The sequence below is a fragment of the Phoca vitulina genome, unplaced genomic scaffold (assembly GCF_004348235.1).
Source record: "Phoca vitulina isolate PV1807 unplaced genomic scaffold, GSC_HSeal_1.0 scaffold11, whole genome shotgun sequence".
NCBI lineage: Eukaryota > Metazoa > Chordata > Mammalia > Carnivora > Phocidae > Phoca > Phoca vitulina.
Genome location: NW_022589714.1, coordinates 18,184,189 through 18,207,175, shown reverse-complemented (window position 1 = coordinate 18,207,175; position 22,987 = coordinate 18,184,189). Strand labels below are relative to the sequence as shown.

Below are 22,987 nucleotides of genomic sequence, written 5' to 3'. Positions count from 1 at the left end.
ATTATTTTATTGTTTTGGGGAATTAGAAATACATGGACATGGCACAAACTTCAAAGGGTGCAAAAGGTGTAAAGTGAATAGTCTTCCTTCCATTTCTGTCCTTCAGACATCCAGTTTTCCTCCATAGGAACAACCATATTTATCAGTTTCTTGTATACTTTATCTGAAGTATTTTATGCATATATACAAACATATAGGTAGTGTATATTTTTAGCTGTTTTCATATCCTTGCATAATAATCTTTGACCTTGTAGGTGAGATTCCCTGCATCTATTCCTCAGAAAATTGGGTAGAAGAGTTTTAATTTACATAGTTTTACCTCCAGATTTAATGTAGACTTGTAGCACCTTTCCAGATTTAATGTAGACATGTAGCACCTTTCCATTACACACTAACATGTAAGATTCTACTGATTATTTTAATATTTTGCATTTTTGCCATAGGGAATTTAGAAGATCTAATTGCCGCATTACAACTTAACCATTTGCAACAGAGCAGTTAATGATCTCAGTCCTTTATTTTGTAGCTGTTATTCTTTTTCCCACTTATTCCATTTCTTAAAATAGCCAGTAAACTCCAAAGGGCAAGTCAGTACACACAAAAAATTTTGAAAAACTATGCAGGTAGCTTCCTGAAATAATACATTAGTGTGAATTCTAGCTGTTGACCAGGTACTACTTAGTGTCTGAGGGAGAAAGTGCAGGAAACATTATGGGGACAGATAGGAGGTAGGTACTGAGAAAAGAGAGAGGATGCACAAGATGAAAGAGAGGAGAGGTCCAAGGAGCCATAGTTCTTAAACAAAGCTACTGAACCTAGACTGGACTGTATTTAGCTTTAGTTAGCTAATGCAGGTAGAAGTCATACCCTGAAGTAATTACATCACTTAGTTGGAGTCCACAAAGAGCTCTGCTTTCCAAGATTTTGGAAGACTAAAGAAAGGGGGGAGAAATGACAACTTTTATTCTCAGGAGAATGAATTATTAACTTGGAATTTTAGGTGGCCCGTCATTTATCTTGCCATTTATTGTTATTTCCTAATATTGAGAAAGACTTAAACTTAGACACATTTTGTTTCTATCTGTTCCTGTTACATCTTATCTTTACATTTATTGCAAGGCTCTTTTCTCACTACAGCTGATTTTGTGTGCTTCTTATTAATTTTTTCATTGGAGATGCCCCCATTGACATGAAACAGTGATTCCTGTTACATTCGTTTGCCTACTTATTGATTCTGCGTATTTTCTTTATATCTATTCCCACTTTTTGTGATATTTGTTACTTTTTTCGGTTATTTTTATTACTTTTTTAAATTGAGGTACAGTTGACATATAATATTACATTAATTTCAGGTGTACAGCATAGTGATTTGACAACTCTGTATGTGTAGTAGCAAGTGTAGGTACTACCATCTGTCACTGGTTTTGTATGTTTTAGTTTATTAAATTGTACAAATCCCATAAATAAATGCCAATTTATTTATTTTTTAAATATTTAATTTATTTATTTGATAGAGACACAGCGAGAGAGGGAACACAAGCAGGGAGAGTGGGAGAGGGAGAAGCAGGCTCCCTGCTGAGCAGGGAACCCGATGTGGGGCTCGATCCCAGGACCCTGGGATCATGACCTGAGCCGAAGGCAGACGCTTAATGACTGAGCCACCCAGGTGCCCCACTAAATGCCAATTTAAAACTTTAAATTGACAACCCCAATTCACTTCAGTCTCTTTAAAACATTAAAAACTTAGAATTCATTTAGAATATAGGTTTTATTGTTTTTAGTGCAAAAACTAGGATTGGGTGAAATGTTTTCTTCTTAGAAAGTTTCAGAAATAGAAATGTTTTATCTGCATTAGATTGTGAAGGAAGTGTGTTAGCCTGTAGGTGTTTCTCAGCATTCTAGTTCAAATAGTAATTTTTGAAATTGAATCTCAGGCAATATGAGAGTCTTTGGGCAGGTGTTGTTTTATGTATTGGATTAGGTGGAGAAACTAAAAAAACACAGATTATGGATTGACAAGGACAAAATACATTTAATAGTAGGTTTTGAGATTCTTAAGTGTGATTTATTATACCATTTTCAGGTGAAGCCTTCCTTTGCAATTATAATGGTGATTTTGAATGAAGACGGTTCAAGCAAAAAGTACAATATAAAATTGATCTTTCTAGGAACATACAATGTATAAAATGAGGACAGATCAAATTTGAAAATGAACAATAAATAACACTAATTTTAAAGTATGTACTACCTAAATGGCATTTATCATAACTGTGAAGTACCCATTTCACTTACTCTTCAATATAAATATATATTTTTCTTAAAGTAAAAAATGCATATTGACTTTTTATTTATTATGTTCTTATTATCATTTCTTTGTCAAGAATTTCAGTATATTTTCTGCTCACTTAATATTTGACTGTTTTTTAAAAATCTAATTTTGAGATGAACTATGGTTTATTAAGTAAATCCCTATTTAAAAATATTTTTAAACAAACAGTAGAAATTTTGACTTAAGTAATTAAGAGTCCTCTTCCTCCCTTTTTCATGTTTGAAGTGTGAGAGAAAGAGAAAATTTACTGACAGAATTACATGCCTTCTGTAAAGCCAAAGAATTTTGAAAATTGGTAAATTTAAAAATTTTTGATAGTCTTTTTTTTTTTTAAGATTTTATTTATTTATTTGAGAGAGAGAAAATGAAAGAGAGAGCATGAGAGGGGTGAGGGTCAGAGGGAGAAGCAGACTCCCTGCCGAGCAGGGAGCCTGATGCGGGACTCGATTCCAGGACTCCAGGATCATGACCTGAGCTGAAGGCAGTCGCTTAACAAACTGAGACACCCAGGCGCCCGATAGTCTATTTGATATCCTTACAAGTATTCCTCCTTTTGGAGAAGTGAAAATAGGTTTGGAAATTTAAAGTTTTTCAGAATGGTGCATAATATTAGGGTCTGGCTTGATTTCCAGGAAGCTAGATGGTAGAAGTTAAAGTAGCTAGCTCATTACCCATAACTGAAGTCTCACGGTAGTTAAAAATAATAAAAAATATAAAACTTACTTTTTCTTTTAAAATTAGTGTATTCCCTTTATCATCCCCTTTCCCCCATTTCTTTGCAACCAGTCCACTCATCTCAACTCTGGAAAACTGAATCATAAATTGCCAAAAAATAAGCAACTAAAATTCTCCTTTCCAACAGTGCATTTTGCTGAAGCATTTTGGTTGAGAGAATCTAAAAGAAAAGCAATAATATTTTAATAACAGGAATGATGTTTTAATAATGGAGGCAATACCTACAGTGTTCTTCTGTTTTGTGGTGAAATTTCCTGGACACTTACTTTGATTAGCTGGTGCCTGGTGGTAAGGATTGGGACTAGGGAGCTTGATCCTAGTCTGAACTTTGTAACTGATTCATTGTCTTACTCTAGAGAAAATCATATAACCTCTTTGTGCTTCAGTTTCTGTATCTGTAAAATGAAAACTGAGCCTCTAAGACAAAGAGCCCAGTGTTTGTAAGTCCTGCAGGAGGTAGTCCCCAGTTGCATTCGTTGCAGCCTGAGATCTCTATAAACTCCTGAGGGCTGATGTTGGTTCTGTCAAGAGTCAGATACTCATGGAAACTAATAATCTTGGGCCTGTTACTTAACATCTTGCTACTTCAGTTTCCTTTCCTGCCAAAATAGGGTAATAATGCCTAAAGCAGGGTTTTTTGTTTTTGTTTTTGTTTTTTTGAAATTTACAATGGTGTGTGTGTGTGTGTGTGTGTGTGTGTGTGTGTGTGTGTGTGTGCGCTTGCGCATGCGCACACAATTTCTCTAATATACATGCAATTTATAATTATATATATATAATTTATATCTAAAAGTAAAGTATTGAGGCTAATGCTTATCACTGTAATTGTTAGGCTATTTTCCTTATTTTCTTCCGAGCGCTAGACAGAGTTTGCTCTTCAGGGCCAGTAGAATAAGTTTTCATAAGTGTTCCATATGGCCCTTAAATGTAGTGTTTTGAAACTTTGATACTGACCTTCCTCCTACACTACTGTCTTCTACTTTTTAGAAACCTAGAAACCATCTGAGCCTAACAATATCTTCTTACAAAACAATCTTTATATATCTGTGATGTCACTGAATCCTTGTCTCCTCTAATCCCAGCTAACACACACACATGCACCTGTGCCCAGTCACTTTTTGGCAGCGGTCTCCTGTAGAAATGGCTCATTATTTCACATTATTTCTCCCTTTCAGATTTTTATACCTCTTTTTTTTCTCTCCTATCTGATTGTGATGGGTAGCATCCCTAGAACAACAGTAAATAATTTGGTGTAGTACACATGTATGCCTTGTTCCTAATTATTTTTTATTTTGTCAAAATATTAAAATAAAGAGAATATTTTATATGAAGTGTGTACTATCATATTCATTGAACATAAGATATCTCTGTAAAAAATACCTCTATTTTATGGACTCATAAGAAAAAATTATCAGTTACAAGACACTATCAATTTTAAGATGTATTCCTATTTCATTAATCTTAAAAAAGGAAGAAAAATGTAACTTAGGGTCAGTGAGATATGGCATACATAGTAGATACTGGTTTTTAGTCTTACTAAATTTTTTGTTAGAATTTCCATGTATTCTTGTTTGCTTGATGGAAACTTTTCAAATTTTTTTACTTTCATAGTTTCTATTAGTTACTTTTTGCTTTATTGCAGATATTGTGCAAACTAAGAGGCATTTTTCTTGTAGTTTTTCCTAAATGTTTAATGCCTTTATGATTACATAACTTGGATCATCTTTACTTCTAAATTCCCATCATGACACAAAGGTAAAGCATCATTTGAATACTTGAGATGGGAAACATTTTTTCTTTTTTCAAGAAGGGTGGGCTATACTGAAAGTTTCTAAGCTCTTCTCCCCACACACAGAATTACAAATTAGCTCTACTCATATGTATGCTAGTATGTGTCATGACGTAATAGAGCCCTCTGACCTTATACTGTCAGTTCACCTTACACAGGTTTTCCCCCTCAGCTTATATACCCTTGGGTTTATTTTGCCTTAGCTTCTGTTTTGTCTCCAAAGCTAAATAACAAAAACTGTTTCATTCTTTTTCAGTTTACTCTTCTTTATATTTCCCAGCCCCCTATTACTTCCCTTCCTTATGATCTCATTTACTCTGAAAGAGTACTTATGTTGAGGTGGGTTAGAATAGATATCCAGAAGTGAGAGTATATTAGTATTTTGCATACCTTAAAACTCTCAGTTGGGAGAAAAAAAGGTCTTTGTATTTTTTTAAAAAAGGTTTTATTTATTTATTTATTTGAGAGAGAGAGAGAGAGAGAGAGAAAGAACACGTGTGCGAGAGTGTGCAGGGGGAGAGGGACAAGCAGACTCCACACTGAGCGTGGAGCCCAATGCAGACCCTGAGATCATGACCTGGGTTGAAATCAAGAGTCGGATGCTTAACTGATTGAACCACCCAGGCGCCCCATGTCACTGTATTTTTTATTTGAAGGAAGATGGTTCTGTGTACACTTAAGGGCTACAACTCAAGGTGGACAATTGATTATCTGTTAAACCTGGATTGTCTTCTTGGGGGTGTGGGTGTGTGTCTACGGAATCAGAAGAAAAAAGAAGGAATTATACAGACTGATCTTTCTACCAGTTAAAACATTTTCAGGAACCTAAACTCTGTGTAAAACATTTTACACGTATTCATTTGTAACATGTATTCATGTAAAATGAATAATGTTTTGTTTGTAAATGCTACTTTCTAATGTAGTAGATTATCCAGGAAGTACTGTTTGGCTAATCCTTACAGAAGATACTGAAACTTAAACTGGTTTAAGTGATTATCAGATTATTTTATGCCTCCTGAGTAGTTCTTATTCTTGGGGTTTATAGATTTTAGGGAAGCTTTGGGTCATTGGGTAATGTTTTTTGTTTTGTTTTATTTTTTTGTAGGGAGAGGATCCATAGCTTTCAGCAGAATCTTAAAGAGATTAACCCCAAAGAAATTAATCCACTTCTGTAGAGTTCTAGGTTAGCACGTTTCTTTTTTATCTGCTCTCCATTGTGATCCTGATTGTAAATCATGAAAACCCAAGAGTATTTTGAAACTCAAAACAAAGAAAATTTGATCTTGAGTTGTTACCGTTGGAAATGGCAGTGCTGTTCAAGTGGCAAATCTAAAACAGTAATAAAACTGCCATGAACTACCAGGGAATTACTTTTAGGAAGTAGTGAATATAAATAAAGATGGTATTGTTTTCACAGAAAAAGACATTAGAAAACTGTGGGTCTACATAAGTTGAATAAATGTGAAGAATTAAAAATATGCTTCTGCTTTGAACTTGAGTAGTTTCATAGTTGTGATTTATTTTTCTGAGAAGAATATATATCGGAAATAATAAATGTTACATTGTATTTGTGTATGTGTGTGTATGTATATGTATGTGTATATAGGAATTACTTTTTAATATTCATATGAATAATGAAAGTACTTGATTTTTCTTTTTATTTTAGTGCATGCAAGATATGGGAAATACTAAAGCAAGACTACTCTATGAAGCCAATCTTCCAGAGAACTTTCGAAGACCACAGACAGATCAGTATCCTTTAAACTTTATTTATTGTGGATTTTAAAAGAATTAACTCATTTTTTATACTTCGTATTTGAACTGTTTGTATTTAGGAAGATGTGAACTTTATCATACTGTTATTTATTAAAGATCGAAATTGATTTGCCCTGAGCTGTGCTTTGTATGCAGTTTTTAATAGTAATACATGATCTGCATAGTATTTTGATGTAATTATTACTAAGTGTAAAATATTATGACTGATTCTTCTTGATCTGCAGCTCTTGATTGGAGAGTATATGTTGTTTATTATTTTAGAGTATTATTAGAGATTTGACTTGTGAGCATCTTGAATAATTTTAAAATTCATTTCTAAAGAGATTTTCTTGATCACCTTTATATAGTAATCATATGTCAAGCAGTTTGACATGTACGCATTTAAAATTGCAGATCACATATTTAGTGCAGGTGGACCTGCTGAAGTAACTTATGCTAATATTTATGGCTGACATTCCGTCTTTGTTATAGGTTTCACAACCGTGTTTGCTTTTACAAATCTGCCGTAATGAATAAGTAGAATATTTTCTCACAGGCGTTTTAGTCAGATGTTTTTCACATTTGTTAAAGATAAAATCATTTGATTATATAGGGTTTCTCAAACTTATGTTGAAGTTTGAGGAAACAGCTCATCAAAATTGATCTGTTCTATAAAATTATCAAATTGATTGTAGGTATTTGTGATTCTCTCCAAAGGTGATATTTGCAGTTTTGACAATAAAATGTAGTTTCTTAAAGAGCAGTTTTATATACCTATTTGTATACTAAAACAGTTCATGTGATCAAACAGTGGGAAAAAAATGTGATCTTAACAGAGATACAGGCCATTATATATATTTTTATGTTTGTATAGAAACCTTTTAAGTTATATTTAAGAAGTTGGTATTTGTATTTGGCCTTTTCTGTTTCTGCTCCCCCCGCTTCTTCCCCAAAATTTAACAATCTGATATCCAAGGCTGTTTTTATTTAGCAAGTTCCTAGGGTAAAAGTGGTAGGTACATTTCAGACATAACAAATTGTGTGAGTAGAGGTATGAATGTGTGAGGAAACATGACATTTTAAGGTTTTGATATGACAGGTTCACGTTTAGTGGGGCAAGTGGCAGAAGAAGCTTATTTTCCAGATTGTGAAGGGTTTTTGGTACCATATAGAAGCAGTGTGGACCTCATTCCATGGGCTCATGGAAGCTGAAGGATTTGAAAAGCCGTGAAGGGTTTTGAAGCAGGAGAAACATTAAAAGCATTTACTTCTACCATAAGGAAGATTAGTCAGAAGAGACCTTGGAGTCAGAGACCCATGTAGAATGCTAGTACAGCCTTGAAATGAGCAATGATGAAGTTATAAATTAGATAATTAGATTGAATTAGATAGTGGCATTGAGAATGGATAAGAAAGAATTGGGAATATTGGAAAGAAATTGGGAAAGCAGGAGCAATTGGATTAGGTTGAGATTGGCTGTGTTTCTGAGGAAAGATACTGAGATGACCCCAAATTTTAAAGCTTGGTGGAGGTTCTATGGGTGAGATAAATAAAGCATATTCCCTGAGAGAAGAAATTCAGTACCAGATAAAGGTTGAAGGGTCAGAAATGAAAGGTAAAGAGCCATACTTCATTGCTTTGGGCAGGTTGAGGTGTCTGTTGGACATATACATGGAGATCCCAATTCAGTAGCTAGAAACATGGGTCTGGACCCTAGAAGAAAGCAGGAAATACAGTGCAGATTATGGAGTGATTTAGCATGTAGATGATAGCATGTAGATAGCATGTAGACGATTGAAGTTATGTTTACTCAGGGCAGTAGTCCTTTATTCTTTTTTGTGTGTTTTATTGAGAAACTTGGGAATGCTGTTTTCTTTCTCCTCTGAAAAGTGAAGGCCTAGAGCAGAACCCTGGGAAATAGAGCATAGTAGAAGGAAATATAGCAGAGCAAACAAGTAATGTCCTAGGTGGTTTTTACCAATTGCTTGCTAGTTGTATTTATTCTCTTCTCTCTGGTTCTCACCCCCAAGCCTGAGTTGACATATAAGATCCCTCAAATGGAAGAATCTACTTTTTGTGGAAGTTTGTATGTGTGTTTGGGTTGGTTTGGTTTGAGTTGAGTTTTTTTGGATTTTTTTTGAATACTGCAGGGTAGTTTTTGGTAGTATCCTTTATTTGGTTCCTTGTGGGTGAAAGTGGCTTCCAAGTTATTTAATACATCATCATGATTCCATATTGTTTTCAAAGAAGCCTGGAAGATATTCAGGAAAGGACTGTATATTAGCTTCTTGGTATCTTATTACATTGAACTATGTTCTATGCACTATTTCGTGTATGTTGGTAGGAATATTATTTAAGTAATTACCATTAATTTTATGATGATCCTTATAGAAGTAAAGGATTAATGAGGTAGTGAGTTATTAATTCTGATATTTTTGCTGATATATTTTTAATATTTAAGTATTTATATTTAAATATTATAAATATTTACCTAAACATTTCAGGGAAGAGAAGATTTTTATAGTGAATTGATTGGCATTGGGTAGGATTACATCCTTGACCTTTAACACACTGAAGATACAACAGCTAACGTAGTCTTATTGCTTAAAAAAGGTTTCCTGGGTGCCAAGCACTGAGCTTGGCCTTTTATCTTCATTATCTTTTTAAATTATCCAAATAACCCAATGAACTAGAGCATAATATTTTCATTTTGGGGGTTGGGAAGGGTGGGATGCTCAAAGAGTTATTAAGAAACTTCTCAGAGCTTCCAGACTTTTCCTTCTGTAGAAGGGCACTTGAATATTTTTTAATGATGATAGTCTGAGTAAAATCAGTGTTGCCACATTTGAGTCTTGATGGCCCTTAAAAATAGATAGGCTTATGGTTTGGAACTCTGCAGCTAGATCATAAGGTCTAGGTGTAGATTACAACTTTTAAGTACCTGATGTAATTCATTTCAGGCTTTTGGATTATGTATATTTTTGCTATTGTTTACTCAAACATGCTTATTTGGTTTTTCAAACTCAGTGTTACTTCTAAAGTGTTTACAAATTATGATCATATTTATATGAGGTTTTGATCTCTTACTGTTCATAAATAGATAATCTAATGGTTGTCAGAAAATAAAGAGGGATTTTGTCTAAACAAATTTGAGATAGAGGACTATAGAGTATAAAAGGCCATGTCTCAGACCATGAGATCAGCCCCTGTATCTAATATAATACTATGGCCTTTAAAAATTGTTTTACCTTACAGCAATATCACTTTATTCCCTTCTTTTAATTATGAAACATTGTGATTTGGAGGTTTTATGAGGGAAACTAGTAAGAAAACTAGTCCCCTTTCTTTATTTCATGAATCATTCTAAATTTCATTGCTCTTTGAAAAGCCTAACATCTCTGCATTTTTATTGATTTAAATATTGTTGCCTCATCCCCAGAGGCAAGTGGAACCAAACTGAGTAAAACTCACATAATATGGGGCCTCACTGCATTCTTAACAAGATTTGTCACTTTTTAAAAGCTTTACAATTTACAAAGTTATGCAAAAGCTACTGTGAAAGTATAATTTCTCATGTGGGATGTGTTTAATTATAGGCTGCATGTACTAGTGCATGACAAATGATAAAGCTTTACATTAAGCTTTTCATTATTAGGGTATTTCATCTTATCTAAAAACTTTAATTACTTCAGTTCCATGAGGTCTATTGTGCACCAAAGCTAATCAGCAGTTCTTCTCCTTTGAGCTTTTCAAGATTTTATTGCTGTCAGTGGTAATGTGTCTGGAATTGGAAGATTTTGTTCTCGGGACTAAATATTAATTTACTTGTCTTTAAAATGGTATCTTTAAGAAAAGGGAAAAAAATCTCAAATTATAAATAAATACATGTTAAAAGATAAAATACAAAGTAATGTTAAACTTTTGGGGGGCTTGTATAGTATCATTTGTTAGTTTTGAGGACAGGGACAGTTCAGGGTACTGTGTTGAATGTTTTGTAACTGTAGGCATGGGGAAGATTCTGGGGTATTTGTTTTTGTTTGTTTACTAAATGCCAAATCAACCACATAAACTTGATTGTTATTAATATTTCCTTACCTTGATTTCCTGAAATTATTATTGTTCTAATTTTTTTGGTTGTATTATTGATGTCTGTCAGTAAAAAGATCCTTATGTCTCAAATGACGCCTAGAAACTAGAGAATGAAGATGAATATTGACTGATCTCCAAATTCATTGGTTCTTTTGTTTTTATCAGTTGCTCATCTATTTAAACTTGATGATATGCAAGCCATCTTAACCCTGAACATGGTAGTTCCTGTCCATTACCTCCATCTACCATGGTAATAAGAGCTAAAAATTAAATAGCACTCACTACGTGCCACACACTGTTCTTAGTTCTTTACACACACTAGCTTATTTAATTCTTACAATAATCCTGTGAGATGGGTCTTAATGTTATCTCCATTTTAAGGGAGAGGAAACTGAGATACAAAGTTATATAAAAGCAAAAGCAAGCTAACTCCATTTATTGAATGCTTATTGTCTGTTAGGTGCTGTGCTAAATGCTTTATATGTATTATTCCCATAACTCTTAACAACTTTGTGAGTTGAGTATGATTATCTTTTTTTATGTATCTAGGTATGGGTTCAGCAGATTAGCTGACTTCAGGGTAACAATAACTGCCAGTTAAATAACAAGTGCCTACTGGTACCAGAAAATGTGAGAGTGTACGTTGGGAGACCATCTTCTTCGAAAATCAGTACTAGAGTCAGCATATAATGCAAAACTGTTATCAGAATGTCCATTGAAAATTCCTTAAGTTGTTTGTAGTGACAGATTGTAGACATAGAGATGATCTGTAAATCCAACTTGACTGTTTTTTGCCCTCTTGGGCAAAATTGGGATACAATTCAGGAATCAGTAACTACAGGCCTATGAGCCAGTTCCTGTTTTTGTAAATAAAGTTTATTAGAACACAGCCATGACCATTCATTTATGTATTTTCAAAGCTGCTTTGGAGCTACAAAGGCAGAGTTGAGTAGTTGCAACACAGACCATCTATCCTTCGAAGCCTAAAATATTTACCTTCTGGCCCTCTAAAAAAAATTTGCTGACCATGGCAATAAATCATTGTTTCTTTAGGTGAATTAACAATGACAAATTGGCTTGCATTTGGGACCTTGTACAAATATACATAAAGACTGTGTGATATGTTCTTGCTCTAAGAAGTCCGTAGGAACTGAGAGCAATCAAGAATATAGCATGTTCCCTAAATCACCGTCCTTTTTCAGATGACTCCTATGGAACTTAAAAAATGAACTCTGTGGTGTGCTTTGATTAGTTTTTGAAAAGTATTGTTTTATGTTAACAATAGGAAGATCCAAGTAAGTTCTCTTGCCCTAATGATTTATTTTATTTTATCTTATTTTAATATCCTTGGAAAACATCAACTTTTGTCTCAGAATTTTAGAAATTGTTTACTTTTTAGATAATTTCTAAGAGGGTTTTGTATCATGAGCAGAACCAGATCCAGCTATATTTGAATTATTTATATAAAATACATTAAGTATGAATTAAGATTTCACTTATATCTGTTATTTCTGAAAATTCACAGCAACATGTGATTTCACCAGATGTTTATATTGTTTTTCACTCAGAAATATGGCATACTTAAAATGTTTGCCTTTTTCAAATTCAGTATTTATAAAACATCATAGTTTTCAGTATTTTAGCTTTACTATTGGTTAAATTATTTTATATATTCTATTTCTAACTTTAATGAGTTTTCTAAGAGTAATTTTTAAAATCAAACAGTGATCATTTTTCATCATAAACATTTCATAGATGAGAGTAGTAAATCTTTTCAAGCTTTAAGGTGTAGTATACTCTAAACAATATCTAAAATGAATATTGTTTCTATCTTTAAGAAGGAAAGATGTCAGTATTACTTTCTCTGATATTTAATCATAAAAATTATAATTTAAGAATTCAGATTTCTAAAAATTTTCTGTAGTTAAAAAAATAGCTGTATATGTATGCTATATTGTATGTTATATAACTGTAAATATAATTGCTGCTAAAATACACGAATTTACAAACATATATGTACAAATAATAAATATATTCCATATCATCTGAAGTGAAAATGACATCAGTCTAAGTGAAGTCTATTTTCTTTTCCTTTTTGTGGAGGTAAATAGTTGTCTCTACAATGAAAATTGCTCAATATATCCATATGCGTACACCTAATCTAACAGGCCAACTTTTTTTGTTTCATTTTTTTCTGTTAAGAAAATAGAAAAATGTAATATTGAACTTGGATTTATAATCATGAGCAAACTTAACATTTAGCTGATTTACAAGTTTGAGTAAAATAACATTATAGCATTTTATGGAAATATTGGCATATTTGTGGTAACTTTTTGGTATTGAATTGGCTGCGAAAATTTTCACATACCTAAATAAGCAGCCTGATGGCAGATTTGGGGCCTTTCACTTAAAAGGGTCTCCAAGGATACTTTGAAAATACTCTCCAAATTTAACATTCTTTTCTAGATTTATTAGCATTAGCATAAAATAACTGACTGATTCACAGATAAACTGGTGATGATCAGGAACATTCTGAAAAGGCTGATGCTAAACATTCCTGGTTTTGAATCACAACTCTTCCTTGTACTGTAGAATCCCAGACTTTTTAAACTTCCTGTGCCTCACTTTTGGTTGTGAAATGGTACCTACCTTATAGGTTGTTTAAGAGGAAAAAAGGAGATAAAGATCATATAAAGTGCCCTTCACATACTCAGGTTGTAGAAAACTGTCTTTAAAAATAGCTTTCATTCAGCTTACTTAAAAAATTAAATGTTTAGATTTCCTTCCCTGGCCCCCTTTGAGTGCTTTCATAATACCCCAACTTTTTAATATCCACTGTATATTGGTGTGTCAACTCTTTCTGTTACCTATTGCCTCAACTGTCAATTTAAAAGGCTGTTATTAATTTCTGACAAGGAGTTTTGACTGAAAATGTATTGCTTTACTGCTTCAGGTAACTTCTTTTGAACAGAAGGATGTCTTAATGGGGATCTACAGAGAGATTGTATTTCAGTATAATTCACATTTCCTTTGTAATTCTGTGTATTTTATTTTACGCATTTAAAAGCACTGTCCCAGGAAGGAGTTCATAGGCTTTGCCTGACTACCAAAGGGGATCATGGTGCTAAATGGAAAAATTCCCATTTTAGTGAAATGCGATAAAGTAGTGATTGAGTGGTAAGAGAAGTCTTCAATATCAGATAACTCAAAACTCTCAAATCCCACTAGAAATGGCTCACTCTGTCAACGTATAAGGCTAGTCCAGCCAACTCCAAAAAATTAAATAGTACTGACTTTGGTTGTAGCTTCTTGACTTCTCCATTCCTCAGCTTTGAAAGAAAAAAAAACAAAAGGCCTCCATTCTTCTAAAACACTGGGAATCCTCTATGATGCAACCAGGGGAAGCCATGTATTGTGGGAAAGAACAGAAGTATTGGAATCACAATTGTTAAATTTTTCTGAGTTGCTAATTACTCATCTGTGATGTGGAAATAGTATATATATTACTGGGTTGTGGAAGGATTGAAAGAAACAAACTATCGACAACACATAGCACACAGTGTTTGGTACGTTGTGGGTACCGCATGGCTATTAGTTTCCTTACACTGAGAATTTAAAATTAAAGAGTTTGGTTGGAGGTGGAGATTTGGGGAGTGTGGTGGAATTGAGAAATGTGGTTACTTTTCGTTCTAGAATTGGTTTAGGTGGTTTTGTTGAATGGGGAGAACTCCCTGAAAGAGACTTTCTGTGGCAGAAAGAAAGGTAGGTTACAGAATTTAGTTGCAGAAATAGTGTGAGAGGAAAGCACAGACTGGGAAGGAGGAAAATTGACTATAGAGTGTAGGCGTTGTGGAAGGGAATGAATAAAGGGGAGTGTACATTGTCACTGAACTCATGCTTTTCCTTAAGTTATCTGTTTTCAGAGCAGTGGAATTTTTCATCAGAGATAAATATGAAAAGAAGAAATACTATGATAAAAATGCAATAGCTATTACAAATGTAAGTAAAATCTTCATTTCTTTCACCAATTGATATTTGTTGAATAGATCTCAGACTTTTTTTTTTAAGATTTATCTATTTGAGAGAGAGAGAGAGAGAGAGAGAGAGAGACAGAGAATGGGGGGAGGGGCAGAGGGTGAGAATCTCAAGCAGACTCCCTACTGAGTGCAGAGCCTGACTCAGGGCTCCCGTTTCACGACCCATGAGATCATGACCTGAGCCAAATCATGAATCAGATGCTTAACCAACTGAGCCATCCAGGCTCCCCAGATCTCAAACTTCTAACATACAAAGCAGCTTAATTTTTTTTATTGTAAAAATATATTTAGTTACATACTTTTAAAAATTTGAATATTGGAATTTTTTTTTTCACATATTTATGAGCTCTCACAAAGCAGAACTCTTGATTCAGAAAAGAACGTGTTCTAAGTAAGAGTCTAATAGCTATTAAATGCCATTTGTTAAGTTAATTTATGAAATTTGCAAAAAGATAAGGTCACTAATTGAAAGGGGAGGGAGGGAAAATTATTTCACTCAATTCTGGAAATGAGTGAAAAAGAAACAAGGCAATTTATCCTCTCCTAAGGGCTTTAGTGGATGCGTCCAGACATATGTATATTAAGACATGGCATTTTAATTGGTTATTAGCAAGCATTTTGATACCTAGTAGTTGAGACCTTATTGTAGTGATCAGTTATATCTGTTTCTTTTTAGTTTTTTTTCTGATTGATTTTTCTCATTCCAGTTAATTACAGTTTAAAGCTAATTGTCTTTACTATTGCAATTGTGTTTTTGGCGGGGGGGGGGGGGAGGGGGGGCTTTGATTCCTAGATTGATAAGCCAAGCTGTAAATAGTTAGTCTTGTGGTTAAGTAATATGTCCAGCAATTTGGAGACAATAATTTCATCTCATTTTGTATACAAACTGGGTTTTCTTTTCAGTCTATGGAGAAGCAATATACTAAAAAAATTAATAAAATACTAACAAAGTAAGAATATTTTAATACATTGTTTTTGTTCATGAAAAAAGTCTTATTAAAAGTGTTTAAAGTATCATTAATGTATATTTTGAAACAAAGATACCTTGTATATAGAGTTTGGGCTGCATTGGATATAGGATAGGAAATCTTTTGAAAGAATGATAAAAATTGATAGTTTTGAGAATGATACTTATAATGTCCATAAAATTAAGTTTAGTTGTAGTATTATGGGGGAAAAAGGACTGACTGTAAAACATAAGTAATATACTTTCATATGAAATTTTAAGAAATCATTTTAATGTAGTTTATAAAACATATGGCTTTACTTATATACCCTTTTTTTTCCCTTCAGGTTTTTATTTAAATTCTAGTTAGTTAGCATACAGTGTAATATTGGTTTCAGGAGTAGAATTTAGTGATTCATCACTTACATATAATATCCAGTGCTCATCACAAGTGCCGTCCTTAATTTTCCATCACCCATTTAACCCATCTCCCACCCTCTCCCCTCCAGCAACCCTCAGTTTGTTTTCTGTAGTTATAAAGAGACTCTTATGTTTTGCTTCCCTCACATTAGACCTCCTTTTAAAAAATCCTAAACATTTTTGTTGTTTTTAATTATATTTATAGAATTTTTTTCCTTCTTGACAACAATTTGGAAATTATGTAGTAATGTATAGGAAAACAGTTTATCTTTAGAAGATACCTGTTGCTATGGAATCCCCCCCCAGGTGTGATAATAGTATTATGTTCAGTTAAGAGAATTTCTTTATTCATTAAGAGATATGTATTGGGATAAAATATTTAGGGATCAATTTAATGATACCTGTAACTCATTTTCAAATAATAATAAATAATTTTAAATGGTTCAGTGAAACCTGGCAGCTGAGTGTATGTGTGTGTGTGTCTGTCTGTGTAGAGAGAACAATCATGGCATAATGTTAACATTTGATGAATATTGGTAAGGTTTATAGAGACATTCATTCTACAAGTTTTTACATTTTTTGTAGGCTGAGAATGGAAATTTCAAGGTAAAAGATTGTGTATTCTTGAGTTTATATTATTCATATAATGAAGATTTAGAAAAGCTCACAAAAATCACATTTAACCCAAGGGAAAATGTATTCCACCTATTCATTTATAAGCAAAATAATAATTTTTTTAAAAATTTATATTCTAGGGGCACCTGGGTGGCTCAGTTGGTTAAGCATCTGCCTTTGGCTCAGGTTATGATCCCAGGGTCCTGGGATCGAGGCCCCACATCGGGCTCCCTGCTCTGCAGGAAGCCTGCTTCTCCCTCTCCTCCCGGCTTGTGCTCTCTCTCACTATCTCTGTCACTGTCTCTCTCTCTCAAATAAATAAATAAAATCTTTAAAATCTTTAAAAAAAAATTTATATTCTAGCAAGTTTAAAACATTTCTTCCTCTTTCATGGCAGTCAGTGTGTAAACAACTGATTTTAACATATCACTAAGAATTACATTATTTATATCTGTTTTTTGGTCTTCAGTAATAGATTGAACATTCATTCAAGTTGTTTCTGATCACTTGTTACGGTCCCAGTCTCCTGGTATACTGAACCAAAGAGGGCATGACCTTTGTTTTCAGAGAGATTTAATTTCATTGTGGGGATGAGACTAGGTTAAAAAAATAAACCTGAGACAAAGTATAAGTATTGTATATCTAAGATAGTTAAGGAGCGCTAGTGCATTTAAGGGAATATCTAAGGAGAGACAGTTTGAATACTAATTGTACTAGTTGTACTCTGATAAAAAGATGTCATGAGTGGCCCTTAAGCTTGATATGGCTGTTACCCTGATATTAAATGGCTCCAAATTGCTTTATCTTTACAGCTTTTGTGTCTGATTTTTATAGTTTTTCTGTCTTCTCTTAGCTGATATTTTTTAGTGTTGCCAGTAAATGTAACTGCTCTTATTATTTTCTTATTTTAAATAAGAGTAAGGGCCTAAAGATTGACCCTGTTTATATAAGACAGTAATTTAATTTCTTAAATTTAAATTCTTAAATTTAAAAGGATAAAATTTCTTTTATCCTTTTAAAAAAAATGATAAATTTCTTGCCCTTCTGAAACATTTATTTCACATTGTTGTGGCAAAATACAAAGCAATAAACTTAAAGAAAACAGTGGCAAAGAGTTTTGCTGTTTTTCTGTGATATTGCCCCCCTGCCTGTCAGGCCATTTGAGTCCATGAACTAAGCCCCATAGGAATCCATCATGTAGAGTCTGAGAATCTAGGATGGTACTTCCTTTGTACCCAGGGATTTATTTGTAGTTGTAAAAACTGACTTCAGCAAGCTGTTAATAAATGTGGTATCTGGTCATATAAACATGGTGCTTCTGAGAAAGCAGGGAGGGTTGTATGTGCTGCTTTGTGGAGGGAGCTTGTGGTATGGGCTGTATGGTTTTGAGTGCTGTGCAGTACTATTAAGTGTGAATTAAGGGAGGAAGCTTAAAGGGGAAAAGCAAAGTTTAGATAAAACAAAAACAAAGGAAAATATATTTCCGAGTAGAAATGTTTTGGTACTAAAGTTTGTACTGTTTTTTAGCCTCAAACTGAAAAAAAAAAGATATTTCATTTCTTTTGTATCTTTTAAAGTAACTGCATGGTGCTGGGCACCAATATGGGTATAGCATATCAACCCTTATTCATATCGACCCTCAGTAGTTCTCTTCCTCACCCCTGAGATCTGTGCTAGCCTCTCATTTTGAAACTATATATAAAATTCAGAGATTGGCTGTTGAAGTTCCCTTGGATTGTTTCTTCCTTTATTTGTTCATTTAGTTATGCAACAAACAAACATTGAATATATACATCATCTACAAGGCACTGAGATTGAAATGATAGAATCTTTTTAAAAAAGATTTATTTCAGAGAGCTAGCACACATGTGAGCGCGGGGGAGGGGGGCAGGCAGAGGAGAGGGGATGCAGCAGACTGTGTTGAGCGGGGAGCCTGACGTGGGGCTCTATCCCCGACCCAGCGATCACCACCTGAGCCAAAACCAAGAGTCAGATGCTTAACCGACTGAACTACCCAGGTGCTCCAGAAATGATATACTCTTTGTACAATCTTAGCTTTGTCTCAAACATTATCCAATGTAATGTACATGTATAATGAGCTATATTCTAAAGTACAGTGTAGTAACTGTTAGAAGAATAAAAGTGCTATGGGAACACAGAATTTAGGTAGCACTAATTAATTTTCACTGGGAGAATTTTTAAAGGAGGTATGTTTGAAATTATCCTTAGTAGAAATGTAGGATTTCAGCAAAGAAAAAATAGGCTGAGTGTTGATAGTGCAGAAAGGACATGTCAGGTTGAAGGGACATTTTATCTCATCTATGCTGAAGTAAGATAAGGAGGAAAGAGAGTTCAGGTTTATTATTTGTTGTTTGGGTTTGCTATCTTGTCTAGTGAGTATGAAAGAGGACTTTCCAGGGTGGGTAGATGATGAGGAGAGAATAAATGTATGAGGAAGTAAGTCTCAGAAGGCAAATAGGGATTATATGGAAGACTTCTCCCTTTTTTGAGTAAGGCATGGTTATTATGTTAATTTTCTCTTGCCATTTAACATTGTTAGAAACTTAGTGACTTCAAATGACAGTGGATTTGTTATCTTACAGTTTCTGTTGACTAAGAGTCTGGGCATGGGTTAGCTCTATTCTCAGCTCAGGATATCACCAGGTTGAAATTAAAGAGTTGGCCAGGGGTGCGATCTTATCTGAGGCTCATTGTCTTCCAAGCTCATGACTATTGTCAGAATTCATTTCCTTGTGGTTGTATGACTATGGTCCTATGTTCTTGCTGTCAGATGGGGACATTCTCAGTTCCTAGGGGCCACCCTCAGGTCCTTAACAGTTAACCCCATCCTCTTATAGCATAGCAGCTTATGTCTTCATTGGAGAATTTCTCTCATACTTCAAATCTCTTATTTTAGGAAGGGCCCTACCCCCTTTAGGGGCTCACCTGATCAGGCTTGGCACACCCAGAAGAGTCTCTCATTTGATTAATCCATCATTAACTATTTTGGGATCTTAATTACACTGCACATTTTAAACCCTGTCATAAACAACCTAGTCAGGAGAGTCCATCATATTCACAGTGCTGCCCACACTTAAGGGGAGGGCTTTATATAGAGTATGTATACCAGGGGGTGGGAATTGTGACGGCCATCTTAGAATTCTTACGACAGTGATACAGAATGAATCTGACCTTCCTGGTTGTTCCTTAATTGAATGAGTGATAGGGGAGTTTGAAGAACTTTGAATACAGAAATCTGTTCTCTCCTCTCTCCTTCCCCTCCTTAACCAGTAGTGAATCACAATTGCAAGCATAGTGATTAGGTGAGTTTCTAGAAGATCTAACAGTTCTTGAGTAGATGGGGCTGAACTCTGCCATATTATTTGCTCTTTTCCATCAGCAGCTTTTCTCTCCCCTTCCCTGCCTTCTCCCTCACTCTCTCTCTTCCTCTCCCCTTTCTTCCTTCTTTCACCCCCCCTCCCCCACATATATTTCTGTAGTCACATTATTCATTTGCCATCATAATGATCAGAAACAAAAAGGAAATCTACTAGAGCAGTAAAATGTATAGGTAACTGTAACTATTTAATCCTGATCCCCCGACTTCCTCAATTTTGTCTTGGAAAACAGTTAATAATTTTTGGGAGTTGGTGACTTTAAAATGAGCCCTTGCTTGTTTTGTTTCAGTTTGTCTTAGGTATTACTTGCTTCCTTTACCACTTCTCATTTCTCAGAAGCAACCTCTTGAACTCAGTTTGAGTACATACTTGAATTTGTAGCACATAAAGATTTTAATTCTCCAGTCTGAAATTTACATGAAATTACTTTCTAATCAGTTGCCATATAATTGAATATTATATAAGGGTTTAAAACAATAAAATTTTCACTTGTTTTGTTTTACATATATGTGTATGTATATAAAGACTAATATTTAATACAACAAAAGTAAATTCATTATTTCAACTTAGAAATTATTGTAGAAACAAGTTTCTATATTATATTACTATAAAAATGAGATAGCCCTAGTAATTTTACTAAGCTCTGTTTACAATTAATTGATGATTATATAATTAGTTATTTAAGATATGTGAGTAATTTCAAGACAATGTGATTTGCAATGAATTTTAGATGTTCTTTAATAGGGATGAGAAACTTAGGTGAATAATTAGGTAGTGAGTGAGTTAGGATTAGTATAAAATAGCAGTTTCAAGTTGGCTTTCTTTGTTAATTCTTTTCATTACAATTTTATTTTCCTCTTGTGTGGAATAAGAATGATCACGGTGTCTACATTACATAGTATTGTTGTAAGAGTAAAATAAAATGAAGCATGTTGCATTTTTAATAGGGTGCCTGGCACATAAGTGCTTAATAAATATAAGCTATTGTAATGATTATATTGAAGGAAGATGGGGAAGGTGGCAGCACCAAGTGACTTCAAGCAGGTAGATAATTAAGAAATGTGAATACTCAAACTTAACTATAAGACTTTAGATCACTGGCACAATTTGACTTGAGTTGTTTGATTCATCCATCCACATTTTAGTCAGCCTTTTAATTGCCACTTGATGTGGCAATTAAAGAACTTAATATTTTGAAAAGTTTTCCAGATTTCTACATTTCTTAGTGACCTATGCAAAGATTTTAAAGTTAGTATATTAAAATTTAGGCTTCTTCTACATATTTGGTGGCTGTGGTTACTTAATTAAGTTGTTAAAGTCTTTCAAGCCTCATATTGATGAGTTTAATTGATGGTGTCTTTTGTATGATTTATTTATTAGTTCAGTAAGTGTATTTTCAGCTTTTGTGTCAATTACATTGACATTGGAAATCATTTTTTTTAAAGATTTTATTTATTTGAGAGAGAGTGCGTGTGCACCCAAGAGAGTACAAGCAGGGTGAGGGGCAGAGGAACAGACTCTCCACTGAGCAGGGAGCCTCATGGCTCGACCCTGGGACTCCAGATCATGACCTGAGCCTAACGCAAAAGCTTAACCGACTGAGCCACCCAGGTGCCCCTGGAAATCATATTTTTAAGATGATTTCTGGACTCCTGAAAAACCTGAGCTTTGCAATATATTGAAAGCTAATGAGACAGCCACTTGAGAATTGTTATGATAAAATCTCCACTTAGAAAACATATCCAAGAGTTTCCAAAATGGGTTTGAAGCAGTGTATTGCTAGTAATTAATCTATAAGGCCTTTTTTAGTGGTCTTACGTTTTTCAGTGTTTTAGAACACCAGATTTTATTATTATAGCATTATTTTGTTGAAAAGGGTGGTAGTGGAAAAAATTGATCAGGAAAATAATGTGATCTTTTCTTGAAAAGATAAACATTTTGCCTTATGGCCTTCAAATAATCCTACTGATATTTTTATAATAATACCATTTCAAAATGCATTTACTCACCTTATCCTGGTAGGCGGGAATTGGAAACCTGTTTTGCCTGATCAGTTTTTCTTTTGCAAGAGGTGAGTTTATGTAGTTGTGTTGCTTTAGGAGTTTCTTCACATATAGGTTACCTGATGGTGGCCTAAAGAGGAACCTCTGAGCTTAAGAATAATTGAAAGGACTATAACTCATTTATTCTTAAAGGATATCTTTACTGGGTTCCCACTGTGCGTTCTCTCATGGATGGAGGGGTTGGGCAGGAGAACAGTAGGGAATAGAGGGACATTCAGTCATAACAACTGAATTTACTGACACCACCAATTTCCAGTGAACTTTTCTAAGGTCAAAGTCTTGTCTGCTCTCTCTCTATAAAGTACTAGAATCCAGTGAAATGGTGTTAATGTCTAGTTACAAAATAAATTCTGAATTTGATAGTAAATGTAGATAACATATGAGATTTCAGAAAAGTATGTTAGCAAGCAGTGAACTTATAAAGGACAGTGATAACTGCTGAGATTGAGCCTCTTTTTGGTTCTTCCTCTGAGATGCTCCTTTCCTCCTTTTTATTTTCCTGTAACATTCAAAAGTTTTTATTGAGACTTGTTGAGTGCCAAGTGCTAAAGATAGGGAACAGAATAGAAAGTGTCTGTCTTAGAGAACTTCAGTCAGTTGAACAAAGAATACTGATAAGTAATTGGATCTTTACAAGATGGCGTGTAATAACTTCTGCAATAAGGAAGTATTATAGAAATGCTTTGGGAGTATCTCAAGTGGCTATTCAATTCCGACTGGAGGATGAAGGAATACTTCCTGGAAGAGGCAGTGTCGACTTACATTAAAGAATGGGTAAGAACTAATGGAAGTGTGGGTATTTCAAGCAGAG

The 22,987-nt window shown here is 34.1% G+C and overlaps 1 protein-coding gene across 2 annotated transcripts in view; it reads left to right on the top strand.

Annotated features, from left to right (window-relative positions):
* SMAP1 (small ArfGAP 1) overlaps nucleotides 1-22,987 on the top strand; it is a 163,564-nt gene that overhangs the window by 49,930 nt on the left and 90,647 nt on the right. For both annotated transcript variants that reach the window (XM_032409521.1, XM_032409522.1), the window contains exons 3-4: nucleotides 6,520-6,605; nucleotides 14,621-14,696. In XM_032409521.1, coding sequence (XP_032265412.1) covers nucleotides 6,520-6,605; nucleotides 14,621-14,696 — 162 coding nt within the window. The remainder of the gene's footprint in view (nucleotides 1-6,519; nucleotides 6,606-14,620; nucleotides 14,697-22,987) is intronic.